We start from the raw sequence: 14,516 nt of genomic DNA, 5'->3' as shown, positions 1-14,516 counted from the left end.
AATGGCTTAATGCTGACTCTGTTCTGTATCTCCTATCAAGTTAATGTGTAGATGATGTTTCTGACTTTTAATTCATGAGATGAGGAAAAAAAACACTTGGTGCTTGTGTAGGATCCTTGTTGGCCTGGTGTTGATGCAGTCGTGAGACTCTGTGCAGTGGTGATGTGAAGGTACAACATTCTATGCAATATTTGTTTGTGGTAAAGTATTTTCTGTGAGCTTAAATGTAAGACAAATTAAGTATATTGTGAGAGATCAGCAGATTCAATTCACTCGACATTTTTAAAAGCAAGAGATGAGGGGGAACCCGCCAAAGTTTCTAAACATTGGGGGAACCCATCAGTTAATACATCCCTCTCCAATGTCCCCAACTGGGGAGCTAAAAGAATCAGCAAGATGGGTAACAGTTTCTGAGCTAGCTAAAAGGATTCCTTATTCTATGAGACATTGTGATGGTAAAATCATGGGTTTAGGGTTTTTGATTAAAAAAAAAATGGCCTAGAATTTTGCCTTTCTCATCCTAAGGGTTTTAGATCATCTATTCACTATTTTTTCTTTTTATTTTATTTTATTTATAGTTTGCTTGTTTTTCAGTTAATTTTTGATGAAAAATTATTCATGGGTATGATTGAACTATTTGTCGTATATTAATTTTTAGCATAATATTGTTCATGTTATCATGTATATTACTTTCTTAGGATGTTGCTATTATTTAAGGTTTTGCTGATTCGGATGATGAAATATGCTGCCAACTAGTTCCTGATGATCATGAAAGTTATGTTTTGAATTGTGCTATCTTGATTATTATCATCGATCAATCACGTTGATGGGGTCTAATATCACATAAATTTTCAATCTTTTTCTTTGATAATTTGAATGATCATTTTTGTGATTTGTTTTGGATTTTTGTGTATACAATCTGCTATGTATTTGCTTTAATCGACTCTTTTGTGCAACAGACTTAATAGAATAAGCCTTGGGTTTTGATTGATTTTTGACACGATTCAGTTTGGGTGTTGTTGATAGTAGCATTGAATAGAAGACTCTGGTATGTTCTCCTCGATATGTTGCAGAAGAGGTTAGATGATAGACTCAAGTGGATATCGGTTGCCTTTCATCCCTAGAAGTGCGAGGTCTGCTAGGGTAAAGTCACTTCCTTTTGATTATCTGTTGTGTTGAGATTTTGTAATTTATATGAACTTGCATTATAGAAGAGATGCCTGATTTGAGAAAAAGCTGTGGACAATCAATTCTGTGCATTTGATTTATTGGCTACTGTTGCCGGGAAATTACTTGAGGGAAAGAGTTCTCAGGATCTGCCAATCAAGAAGGATCAGCTGGGCGGTGATCAAGATGTCGTTTTGCAGGACAAGATGAAGGCTATCTGTGTCTGAAAGATAAGCATTGTGGTAAAGGGAGCCATGAAGTTGCATCGCTTAATTTGGATCTTGGATTAAAGGTACAGCCGTACAGGACCAAGATTGCAATGTAAAGGAAAATTCTGGTCCACAGAATGAATGAATGAATGATGCGTCATCACTTCGTCTCACTGGCCGGAGAAGGATGCTTTTTCTTGTTAAGATGGATACGGATGATGAGTAGTGATTCCTGTAGCTATTCACACTGTAGGATTTTCTCCTGCTCACTCCGTTTCTTGTGTTTCGAAAGTAAATGAATCTATGGAAGAACATGATGGCAAAGGAAGAGATATTGTCTGGCAATGGGCTATTTTTCAATGGGAACTCAATCTAGCACAATGAAACCTGCTTTGTTGCCTGCTCGTATAGGTGATCGTAGAATAAGTAAGCTGTAGGTCATCGTTTGACTGCTTGAAGGTTGATGGTGATTTATTAATTTTGCAGGATTACGCTGCATTTACCACAAGAGGACTGGTTATAAGCGCCAGAGATCTCAAAGGATCTATCCTGTTAAGAATAGGAAGTTCCATCACTAATTCACTATAGCTCTTTATTGGATTCTGATGGAGATTATTGTGGATGTAAAGGTGTCTATGATTTTCTTGACATATTGATCAAATCATCTGTGCTTTCAGTGCAGTCAGGCATGAGTCAAGGCCTCTGGTAGCTGTGCTATTTATTATCCATTAATGTGTCAAATTGTTGCTAATTGTACATCCTCTTATATTTAACTCTCATGTATAATGAATGACTTACAAATGAATTAAGGTTCGTTAATGTATTATTTGTGTTAATTAAAGAACAACCTTGTATGTAATTGTTCAGTGAATACAACTTATAATTATCACAAACTTATTGATTAACTTGCAACAAACATGCATTAAAAGTGTTTAACAAAAAAATATTTGCTAAATTGGGGGCACGTGCATGGCGCGCAGCCACGACCAATTAAAAAAAAAAAAAAAGTTACATCATATAAGTCTACAAAATATATATATATATATAAAAAAAAAAAAAAGTAACGTCGTATAAGTCTACAAAATATATAAAAGATAATGTGCAAGGTATTATCAGCAACATAACTACAAAAATAGAAAAAAAAAATTACTCCGTGTATAACTGCACCTGTATGACCACTCGGCTTATGTTGAGGAGTAGACGGTATATATGCAGTAACATGAATCGCAGCACCAAAAAAATTCTAGTACTACATTCAGTATTATTTGACAGCAGTAATATACATCAGTTATACCTGTATGACAGTATATTCACTTGTTTTCTAAATTCTTACCGTGAAGAATTCAGAATGATTTTATCACTGGCGAACAAATTATTTTGATATCAATGAAGTGATACAAAGGCAAGCAAATGACTTGAAATCATAATGAATTCCAAGACCATCAAACATCACCAAGGAATTTCTTGACCATCCCAAGCAAAGAACTTTCCATTATCATGAATCTTAGCAGCATCAATGATGCTTAAGAGCTTATTCACAGAAAACTCTTTGGTGAATAGCTTGTCCTTTGGGACATTTCTCTGAAAAGGCTGAGATAAATCGGTATCAACTGTGCCAGGATGCAGCAAGAGGCAAATAATTGGATCCTTCTTACGAGCAAATTCCACTGAAGCTGTTTTTGTCACTGCAGATGCAAGAAGCAAGGGTATAAGTACCATGAACTGAATAAATTGTTCGAATAAGATCAAAAGACAAGACTACACCGTGGCACAGCCGACAGGTCAAGTGCTAGTGTTCCCTAATATACTAATTCTAATTCCTTCCATCAAAATGATACGTACCTACGTGGCTACATACACTGTTACGGAATATTCCAAAAAATGATCATATTTCTTAGAATACACGAGTAAATAGAATATAAAAATTCGTAGCCTAGTAAATGAGATTCCAATGCATACGTTAGTGAAGAACCCTTTGAATTATGAAGTAATACTAGCCTACTAACAATTGCACCATTATGCACAGTGAAGAACGGAAGATGATAAGAACTAGATTTGCTTTTAGTGGGGATAAAGAGATAATGATCTGAAAATTTCGATTATCCAAAGAAAAAATATCAGAAAGCAATTTGCAAGGAACCAAGTCAATAAGTCATCCATAAAGGAACTAAGCTTATAAAAGAATGGTTTTGCTAGCTAAGAAAAGCTATAAATGAAGAAGTCAAGCTAGTCCATTAAAGAGAGGAATAGAGGATCGATTAGCTTAGCAAAAATATTCACTGAAGCCCAACCACAGGGTTGGGATGAGAGATAAGAGTTCCAGGAGGAATGTTGACATATACCGTCTTCTCACCTCCATAAATTTTGTAAATCTTTGACAAGCAAGATGTACTCCGTATTTAATTGATCTATAGCATGACACAGAAAACCATGATCACGTTTTTGGGGAGTTATTACAGTCAACAATTTAGCGATAACCATTTTGCAGCAGAGTTAAGCTTTGGCCTGGAATCAGGTGTGAATTTATCACTGTTATAGCAATGGTAAGATTGATCAAACAAAATCTGATAAATTACCAAGCTTATGCTGCTTACTATGCCGGCTGTTATGCATTACATCTGGTTGGCAAGGAGTGATGGTTTGATACTTGAGTGGTTTATTTGTTGTACATAGTTTGTCTCAAGCGATTGTACCATTTTGTTGGTAGAACTATTTACCACTAAAGGGTCCAGCAATCCTGCCTAGAAAGTTCATCCATTCTTTAAAGTTCTTAAGTTGTAATTATTAAATTTTGGAAAGCAATATAATATATATTACACTTGCCAACAAAAAAATTTCATAAATCGCTTTGATTGATTAACAAGGACAAATGAGAAAAATTTATACCCTTCAACAAATTTTCCTCTATATGAGATTTCTGATCCAATTCTTTTTTCTTAGTATTCTAGCAGACAACTTTGGCTTACAATAATATTCATATATACAATTTTATAAATTTTATATATAAATATATATATATAAACACCTTCATAATTTTAACTGTATGTGTATATGTTTCTGAAAATCAAAATAATGCAGTCATAAAGCTTTTATAAAGTACTCGTATAATAATCTTACACTGATTCAATGCTGTCTTTGAAGCTCGATATGAATGCCAGCCACCTAGATTATTGTCACCAATAGATCCAACTCTGGCACTCAAATTTGCTACAACAGCAGCATCCCTCATAGTCCCTATTTTCCCTCCCGTCTTAAGCAGGGGCCACATGTGCTAAACAAAAATGGAATTGAAACAATTGACTATATAAGCTCAGCCACACAAATTACTTTACAAACAAAGAAGATAGTTTTCCTACTTTTGTTTTTTAAACAATTGCTCGTCTTATACTACTAAATGAATTACTTTTGTCAAAAGAAAACCAAAAAATAGAGGGTGACATCAATTCAACAGATATTACAAGCAAAACATGTGTGTTTGATTGAAATTAAACATATGCTACTTTGGTAACATTGTATAAAATTGAAAAATACTTGCATTGCTGGCTAGCTTTGCTTTTTTTGCAATAACTAAGCTCAGATGATAGGCAATATTGAATACATGTAAAAGTATATAACATAACATAAAAATTAATAAAATAAACAGTACGAATCTTGCTAGAGGCAGGGGAAAATGAAGTACACATCATTACTCCTAACCAAGGAGATTACTACCAGTCAAGACTATACGAAGATTACAATTAGGTTAATGCATACCTTCATCATTAGCAGAGGACCCACTGCATTAACTTCATATGCTAGCAGTAAGGCATGTTTCTGTACTTTACTCAATGTCGTTTCTGGAAATGAAACCAGTGAAGGCATCAGCTTTTTGTTCATGCATGTTTAAAACTTTATACATCAACATTGCAAATTTAAATTCATCAAAAAGAATACCTGGTTGTAACAAATTGGGTATTGACAGAATTCCAGATGTATTGAGAAGAAGATTCAAATAACCATATGTTTCGCTAACAGAAGTTGCTGCAGCCTGAAAGATACATATCCAAAAAGTATATTTTCTATTCAGTCTTCAACAGCCATACATGTCATTTTCACCAATTCCAAAGAACAAATAACCAAATAAACCTTCCTAAGGGGAAGAAGGCTAATTAAATCACGTAGGTTTTACACAATGAAACTACAAGGCAGACTGTCCATCAAAACATAAGTAGGAGAATAGATGACTGAAATGGAGTTCTTTAAATCCATCTACTATTGTCAAAATAAACCATATCTGATGCAATGATTTTCTGATTTAGTACATTTAATAGAAGGAAGCAAATGACCGACACCTATGGATACAAATACAAAAAAATCAAACAAAATTACAAAATACTGGGAATAATCTCCAATTACAGGCAGCTTGGGCCATTTACAATAATTGACAAAAACTTGGAACCATGATAAAATATAGCACAAAGTTGACCAGTTTCAACACAGCTTGTCAAGATGGTGTGAAATTCTATCAAGAATTCAAGATAGCTGTTGTTGAAAGTAAAGAAGGGAACCTTTTGTGATGTTTTGTACAAACTTGTTGAAAGTAAAGAAGGGAACCTTTTGTGGTCAAGTTTGTGTTGTATTTGTCATAGAGCCAAGTTTGTATCAGTGGTTGTCAACGTCCTAAAGTGTTAAGGTCATTGGAGGAAATTTTTTTAATATAAAAATTCACCAAACTTGATACTCCATTAATGAACCAAGTAATTTTTCTTTATGGAAAAAGAGCTGAAAAGTAGATAGGTAAGCTAATGCTGACGCCCATTGGGACTTCAGGAAATACGAATGAATAAGCAGGTGTCCCAAACCTCAATGGTGTTTTCATCTGTCACGTCGACTTTCATAAGTTTAAGTCGATCAGAGTATTGATTTTTCAGCTCCTGCAGCCCAGTAGATTGATCAGGATTTCGACATGTAGCAAGAACATGCCCTTTCTGGTCCCTACTCAGAAGCTGTTTTACCTGTAAAGTCAACCATCGGGTCAGTACAGTAATGCAATACAAAGTGATTATTCAAACCCATCATGCTACAGGGGGCTCCACAAGCTAAGATTTTTAATTAGACAGACAAAATACACAGCAATATTACCAGCAAATATGAGTCAGAGGAAGCACAATTCAGAATTTGGAATGAATTTCTTTAAGATAATAAAGGGAAACAGCCTTATTATCCAAATACTTAAGTTTATAGTTTGTGATATTTAACATTCATAATGTGTCGCACAGTTGTTCCATCATAGGAGAAATGAGAGTGAACCACTCTAAATTAAATTCTTTTTGTTTTTCATTTTGATTTTGTGTTAAGACTACCTTGCCTTCTTCACCAAAAATTAGCACATATAAAAAATGGCATATAAGATGTATAATCTTTAGGGATCAACAAAAATTAGCTCAGATGATAATGGCATCTAAGAAATTTGAAATCTTTAATTCTTTAGGCCTCAAGATATCAGGACATATCTACCTGGGGTGAAAAACTGAAAGCAGCTTGGTGATCTTTATCATTCTAATTGCACTAGTATCTCGCTCAAGTTCTCAACTGCTTTCTCTCAGATAAGAGGACATTCATTTTTAGTTCCCAAGAGGGATTTCCCTTAAAGGTTCCCTTGCTTCAGTAGTTCAGTCACACTATATTCTCACATCAGAATATTGTTATGTATGTGTTTTACAGAAAACAGCGAAGAAATTCTCAAATTCTTCATGATTTAGGGAGACAAGTGAAGGCTTGATAAATATGAAAATACATCTTCTGTAACATGATTATAAAGAAACGCATAGACATGTGGTTATGCAGACAACAATCATACACTCTCAATACCTGGAATTGCATAGCAAATTAGCAAGAATAGCTCATACACAGTTGTCCGCTAAAGATAGCGTGTTGAGCTCATGCTCATCATATTAGCACTGCTTCTCAGATAATTCTAAATTCCCTCCATTACCCCCACACACACACACAAACACACACACTGACATTGATAATGGAAACTACAGTATATAGTGATGTGTATGCAAGTAAAAAGTAACACATTGAAATTGATAATTGAACCTCATCAGCTTTGACACTTTTGCATTACTAATTTAAAATGTTAAAATTATGGTACTAACGTAAGTTACATAACTACTTATCTAGGCAAATGTCCAAAGTATGATTTGACAATTTGTTATCAAAATTACCCTGCTTTGACCATCAAAGTCAAATAAAAAATTAATTAAAATCGCAAGTATTAGTATCTATTTTCATTTTTTTTAATAAAAAAAAGATAAAAATAAAAATAAAAAATGCTCAAGGTCTTCAGTATCATTCAGCAATCATACAAAAAATGGATTAACATATGTTGTTACCCCAAAAGGATCCTGTCAAAGGTAGAGAAAGGGATTCGTAGAATTGTAACTATATGATGACATTGTGGCCAGATAAACTCGGACAGGGATTTACAACTTCACTTAACAGTATAACTTTCAATATCCCTTCTTAATTTGTTATTAGTATGCATTCCTTCAACTCAGTTATTTTCCCATGATCCACTGATTACACATGGGTACAGCTGGTTGCAACAATGGGTGACTTCACACAGGATTTGATCTTTTGACAAATTATGTTCTAAAATGGTATGTCTCCCTCAACATCTTTATATTGTTCATCAAACATGTGTTCTTCCACAAACAAAACTATATTTACCATTGCAATAACAAGAATTAGTCATTACTGAATTAACTAAGACATAAACTTCTGCTTGAAAAATAACACATTCATTCTCTTTCACTAGATACTCAACTTCCATATTTGTAAATGTATGACCTCTTGTGTACAAGCAATGAATAAATAACATTTATTTTGGACTAGAAAGCAGTTATATAGCTTTCATAATTTCTTCTTATTTTCTTCATTTACATAGCTTGGCACCTTCAACTCGCATATATGCAAATAATGCAAAAGAATAACAAATTGTTGCATAGAGCTTAGATCTTTCATGTACCCCACAATGATCACTGCAGACACATCAAGTCGCCCTTGATGTTGAACAAAATCAAGAGTGATCTTGGAAGATTAAAGAACATCTAAAAATCCAACACCACCAAACAACTTATTTATATGTATTAGAGCAGAAGAAACCAATCCTGATTTATAGGCTTCAGTCGCTTCACTACCCTAACCATTCTAGATTTCTAGGGACATAACTTACACCAGCTTCACTCACTATGTTGGGTTCTTTGGAAATTGCTTTGGCCATAACCAAAGTAATGCAATTTTAATGTGAATTCACTTTAATAAATGTCAAGTAAAATATACAAGGAGATTTGTTGCTTGAAATAGTTCTAGAACATTTCTGAATTATCAAAGATTCAAAATGGAAATAATACATCAAATATTCCGTAAGGCAAAAAGAATATCTTTCCTAACACATGCAAGAATAAAATGGCACAGCAGCAGCATCAACAAGTGAAAACATAGAATTCAGATAAGTTTGCAAATCCATCAAGTCTAAATATCTACCCCCTCACTAACATAACTGCCCTAATCTAAGATAGATAAGAATGTCCCTAAAAAACAGAAAGAAAAAAAAAAGGATAGATTTGAATGTGTGTCCTTCGCTGTTAACTGAGGACACATAGATTGCTCCTCATGAAGCTTATCAACTAGTTAGAACTCTCAAGCAAATATGATTTGAACCAAATTTACATCAACCTTCTTCATATCCCAATACTCACAACGTGACCAATTCACCAACCAAAGTAAATGTTGCTGAGTAACTGCAGAAAGCATACAAACACCCAAAAAACAGTCCAAGAAAACAAAATTGAACAAAACCAACTCCAAGCCAATCCATGAAACAAGAACTCGTCAAATCGAGAATGTGTCACTTGCATACATATCACTCTTTTGTGATTCTAAACATGCTGAAAAGAAGGAATAATTCAGATAGAAGCTTCAACCCCTTACATTACAAATTGCATCAACAAGGCTATTAAGAGATTGTATTAAACTAATATTATATGTAACACTTATGAGGGGGGAATTAATTCATTCTTTAACTCTACCACACAAATAATTATAATAAAGACCAATAACCCCAAGAATATCATTAACACTGATTTGATCAACCATGTATAATAGTTAAATACTCATTTATCAAACCTTCACATATTATTCAACAAAATATATATGTACACAAGAGCAATAATGTAGATAAAATTTGATCACAATCACCAAGACCACCCCAACAAGGCAACGACATTAACTAATCTAGTTACATCCACATAACTTAATAAATTAACAAATTAAAGGCCCCCTAAATTTCACCCCCACATAATTTAGAGTCAGGAAAATTCAAAAACTTTCATTTAATATATACGAAATAAAAAAAAAGAAAGAATTTAAAAAATGAGGAAAATTGCATACAAATTCAAGGCCAATGCCTCTTGAAGCTCCTTGAACCAATGATACCGACGCTTCCCGATTGAACGAAGAGGAGCAAAATGGCCTATGTATAAATCGGCACCTTCTTGCTAACATCAAATTAATTTGCATCATTTTTCATCATATTACAAACCCTTTTTGTTTTTATTCACAATTCAAGCTTCCAACACTATTTTTCTTGCAATTTCTGCCTTCAATGTATTAAATTTTTTTATTTTCCAAGTTCTGAATTGTTTGCATCAATCTGGGTGAAAACAGAAATATCCAGATGAAAATTCTGAGTTTAGATAAGGTGGGTGGGTTATTATTGTGAGGAAATTTTGTCTAGAATCATTTGTAAAAAAGAACTAGTTGAAAGTTACAGAAAAATTTGGATAGCATTATCCATTAACGTTTTCTGTCCCAAAAAACGTTTAATGGAACCCACTTTTTAACTTTTCTCACTTAATTAACTGTCCTAATTACCTTCTTTCTTCTCCCTACTTAACTTCCCCTAAACCCTAGAAATCAAAACCCCAACTTTAGACATCCTACCAATTACAATGGTCAATTAAACATCCTATTAATTACAATGGCCAATTAGTAATTAAAATGCAATTGAATTCAATTTCAAAGTCAAAATAACCGAAACCTAGAACTCAATTGAGCACCTAAACCTAGAAATCAAAATCCCCAAATTTATTTGAACCCATAATCCCTAATCCGAATCATTAATTTACACCTTAATTATGTTAATTGCGTTCAATTAAAACATGTAAACAAACACAATAAACAATGAATTAAAAGGAAAGTGTGAAACATTACTTGAATAATTGAGAATTTGTGTTCAATTAATTGAGTATGTTCTCTTGGATTTTTTTGAGTCAGAATTGAGGGAAAGTTAATTAGGGATGAGAAAGAAGGTAATTAAGGGAGTTAATTAAGTGGAAAAGGTGAAAAAGTGTGCCTAATAACTTCTGGGTAGTTCTAATTCTTCTAAAAAAAAAAAAAAAAAAAAAAAAGTAGTTCACAAATGACCCTATATTTAGGGTAGTTCTAGACAAAATTTCCTTATTGTTATTATGACGATGAAATAATGCAAATGAAACTGGGCGTATAGCACGACAGATTCTGTCCACTAGTCTTGAAACTGGGCGCGACGAAGATCAATGGGATTGGGGGGCTGTGGCATCAAGGCATTACTCAATAAAACAGGCTATTGGTTCGCCTTGAAACAGGAAAAAGGTACGAAGGATGCAGGATCTTTTTGGAAAAAATGGTGGAAAGCGGATTTGTGGCCGAAACAAAAATTATTTATCTGGAAGTTGATTCATAATGCACTTCCTACTGTTGGCCTGAGAAAAAGGAACATTCAGGTTAATAGGGCTTGCACATTATGTAAGTTGGAGGACAAAGATGCTAGCCACCTGTTTCGTGATTGTGAGGCAGTACAAAGGGTATGGAAATGTTCTTGGTTGGGTATAGCAGGTAGGAACATTATTATTCAGGCATGGGTCAAGAACTTCATATCGTATCTGTGGTCCGAGGATAAAGGAAATGACGATAGATGCAATGAGTTTGTTAGCATTTTGTGGAGTATTTGGTTGGCGAGAAACAACTCCATTTTTAGAGCAAACTTCTCACACCCGGAAACCATCATCGCACTAGCTCAACAGTGGCACATTAGATGGGAACAGGGGAAGGAGACCAGATGCGGAACTTCAAGGTATAACTTCAAATCTGATAACACCTTACAGAATAAGGTATGGAGTACAGGTAATACAGGGGATAGATTCGACTTCATCATTCACACGGATGGAGCATGGAAGAAAAGGAAAAAAGAGGACTATGCTTCATGGGAGGCAGCTGTGGGATGGATAATCAATGAAAGAGGGAGCAGAGTGGCACAAGGGTCCAGCCCGGTATTTGCCTCTACGCCACTCCAAGATGAAGCACTCGCGGTGGAGCATGCCCTTGAGTATCAAGGCCTGGACAACAAGAAAATAGAGTTGTGGACTGACTCTTCCGAACTGGTACAGAACTTTCAAGCGACAAATGGAGCTAAAAGAGAGAGATCAAGCCTATCATAGCTAATGTGAAACGTAGAGCTGTATCCTTCTCTTCTCTTACCATTAGAAAAGTCAGTAGAAATTGTGTAAATGGGGTTCATAACTTAGCAATTGCAGCTAGGAGACAGCCTCACTAGTGTTCTTCTGTTTATTGATTGTCAAAAACAAAAAAAAAAAAAATGCAAATGAAATTAATGGGGTAGTAACAACAGGGGTAATGGAGTGAGAAACTAAGAATGTGAGATATTATAAATGTAAAGGAAGGAATAGTGGTTAAGACTTAAGAGCGTTAACATGTGTCTCGTAAGGCCGTAATTGTCGACTTAGGTCATGTTCTGTTCACCTTATTTCCACTTATTTCAGAGTTAATAAGTTCAAATAAGTTTTAAAAAGGGTTAATAAGTTCAGATAAGTTTAGATAAGGGTTAATAAATTTAGATAAGTTCAGTTAAGATAAGTTCAGGAAAAAGTTTATGATAAGCGTTAATCAGGGCTACCCAATTTAATTTATAACTAAAATAAGTTCTAATAAGGGCTAATAAGTTCAGATAAGTTCAGATAAGTTCAGATAAGTAAAAATCAGGTGAATACATAACAATATTTTTTTTTTTGACAAAAAATACATAACAATATTAAAATATAATAAAAGTATATTGAAGAGAGATAAAAAAAAATAATAAAATAAAAAAAAATAATGTAGATCTCGTCATAAGAGTATAAATATTGGTAAGGATGCTAAAATCCTTTCTCATTTTCTCTCTCCTTTCCCCCACTTGACACATCACACTTCTCCCTTCCAAATCACTTCTCAATATTTCTATCCTTTTACTCATCATCTTTCTTAATTATTTCCAACAACAATGAGTATCTTTTCCTATTTTCTCTCTCCTATTTACATATTCCCCACCATATATTCTCTCTCCTATTAATACACTTAATTATTAATAAAGTTTGTAAAATATTATTATTATTATTATTATTATTATCAAAAAAACCTACAAAGTCAATGAATTTACAAGAAATTGGTGGGAAGCCGAGATACAATTTGGGCCCCCACCCCTCTAGTTATGGCGAATCCGATCCTGCTAAAGATGTGAGCAGCTACAAGAACACCAATATCATGAGTCTTAGCGAACGCCTGAACCCGTTTCAGCAACGCAATAGCATCCTTCTCTAATTCCCCCAACGAAGAAAAGGAGAAAGGAAGAAAACCACATCCAATAGCCCTGCAGCGTGTCCCATACTTGTCCCGCTTCCGTTGAGCCGCCGCCGACACAACACGACCAGGAACGAAGTCAGACAACCCCGATTGCATCAAAGGTGAAGACCCCATCAAGTCAACATATACATCAAGGCCTCTATCCCAGGAATAAAGCAACACATCTGCTGGTCGTAGAGCCCTATAGTTCCCTCCAGTCAACCCAATGTTAACCTTCTTTCGAGCAGAAATTCCAGACCGAAAACAAATATCAACAAGGGTGTCACGAATAACGTTGTGCCGATGTTTAATACCCACTATCCCAACACAAGACACTGCATGATCCCCATAAATATCCCCATCAAAAACCCTTGAGCAAGCAGAACACGGTGTTGAAACGGAGAACAAAGGAACACCCAACTGGTAGCAAAGAACACTACGGTAAGTCTTACCATCCATAATCTGACCTAAACCCGATATCGAGACCGTCCGCAACCAGGCCGAAGAGTGATCCCCTTGTTGGGACTTCCATAAGGCAACCTAGCGCGGAGATAAGTAGAAAGTGGAATCTGCAGATGCATTGACCTTCGTGAAATATATATCTGCCAATTTTTTCATGATTCTGGGGGCAGCGATCTCACTAGGGTTACTCATAAGGCCAGTCTCCACAATCCTGTTAAAAAGACTAAGAGCACTATCGAAGGCTAATCCCGGACCAACAACCAGAATTGCGAAGAAGCGTAGCCTGAAGACTAGAAGACTAGAGACGCGACGCAAGGAAAGCAAAAGGTAAGGTGGCAAGTCGCCATTGCCAATCACTAAAACCAGGCCCCGAATCAGTTACAATGCGCTCCAAAGAAGCCCGAAGGGCCATGTCAAAAGAAACCTGTGCCGTTTCAAAAAGACGAGGAGGACAAGTGCGCATAGCAAAGTAGAGTTTTAAAACCCCAGGACATGCACGAAGAAGCAACAACTTGCATTGGGGATCATCGAGCTTAGCAACATCATCCATTAGCACAATGGTCTTCGACACTCTCTGCGAAACAAGCTCACCACACAAAGAGGAATCAGCACTGACAGGACCACCCAGCAACTTAACACCATGCACAGGACGACCAATATCTGGAGGAAAGACACCGACGAGACGGCTACAAGGGTCCTCCGAGGGCCAGAATACTTCTGTTTTCTCAACGTTGACATGGAGTCCGAGACGAGGTCCCTCCGCCAAAATCAACTCCAAAACCTTTCCTACCACTAAGGTATCACCAATAATAGTACCGTCATCTAAATACCAATCTTGCAAACATAAGTCAAAAGAATCCCTGATTTGGCACACTAACGGGTGAAGAACCAAAGCAAAAAGCAAAGGGCCTAGAGGATCACCCTGTTGCACTCCCTGACACGACCATAAGATATGCTCCCCGTAAAAAAACCTAGCTG

At 35.4% G+C, this 14,516-nt stretch overlaps 2 protein-coding genes across 2 annotated transcripts; one reads left to right on the top strand and one right to left on the bottom strand.

Annotated features, from left to right (window-relative positions):
* Nucleotides 1-2,396: 2,396 nt before the first annotated feature.
* Nucleotides 2,397-10,139, bottom strand: LOC145586356 (uncharacterized). The gene is made up of 6 exons (XM_081643166.1): nt 9,813-10,139; nt 6,218-6,370; nt 5,310-5,403; nt 5,130-5,212; nt 4,494-4,647; nt 2,397-3,061 (listed from the first exon to the last, which is right to left on the bottom strand). The coding sequence occupies exons 1-6, from the start codon at nt 9,942-9,944 to the stop codon at nt 2,826-2,828; spliced, it is 852 nt and encodes a 283-aa protein (XP_081499292.1). The 5' UTR covers nt 9,945-10,139; the 3' UTR covers nt 2,397-2,825.
* An 839-nt stretch (nt 10,140-10,978) lies between these two features.
* LOC145584060 (uncharacterized) lies at nt 10,979-11,899 on the top strand. The gene has a single exon (XM_081640998.1). The coding sequence runs from the start codon at nt 10,979-10,981 to the stop codon at nt 11,897-11,899; it is 921 nt and encodes a 306-aa protein (XP_081497124.1).
* Nucleotides 11,900-14,516: the final 2,617 nt, after the last annotated feature.

This window comes from Chenopodium album, chromosome 16 (genome assembly GCF_948465745.1).
Source record: "Chenopodium album chromosome 16, dcCheAlbu1.1, whole genome shotgun sequence".
NCBI lineage: Eukaryota > Viridiplantae > Streptophyta > Magnoliopsida > Caryophyllales > Amaranthaceae > Chenopodium > Chenopodium album.
Note: the sequence above shows the minus strand (reverse complement) of the source record. Positions and strands in the feature narration are given on the sequence as shown.

What these genes read in the sequence shown, in the direction of transcription:
- LOC145586356 (XM_081643166.1), bottom strand. Translation starts at nt 9,944, where the DNA reads ATGATGCAAATTAATTTGATGTTAGCAAGAAGGTGCCGATTTATACAT. An exon ending in GAGGCATTGGCCTTGAATTT is followed by an intron (nt 6,371 to 9,812) that starts GTATGCAATTTT and finishes TTGACTTTACAG; the next exon opens with GTAAAACAGCTTCTGAGTAG. An exon ending in AAAGACAGCATTGAATCAGT is followed by an intron (nt 3,062 to 4,493) that starts GTAAGATTATTA and finishes TTGCATCTGCAG; the next exon opens with TGACAAAAACAGCTTCAGTG.
- LOC145584060 (XM_081640998.1), top strand. Translation starts at nt 10,979, where the DNA reads ATGGGATTGGGGGGCTGTGGCATCAAGGCATTACTCAATAAAACAGGC.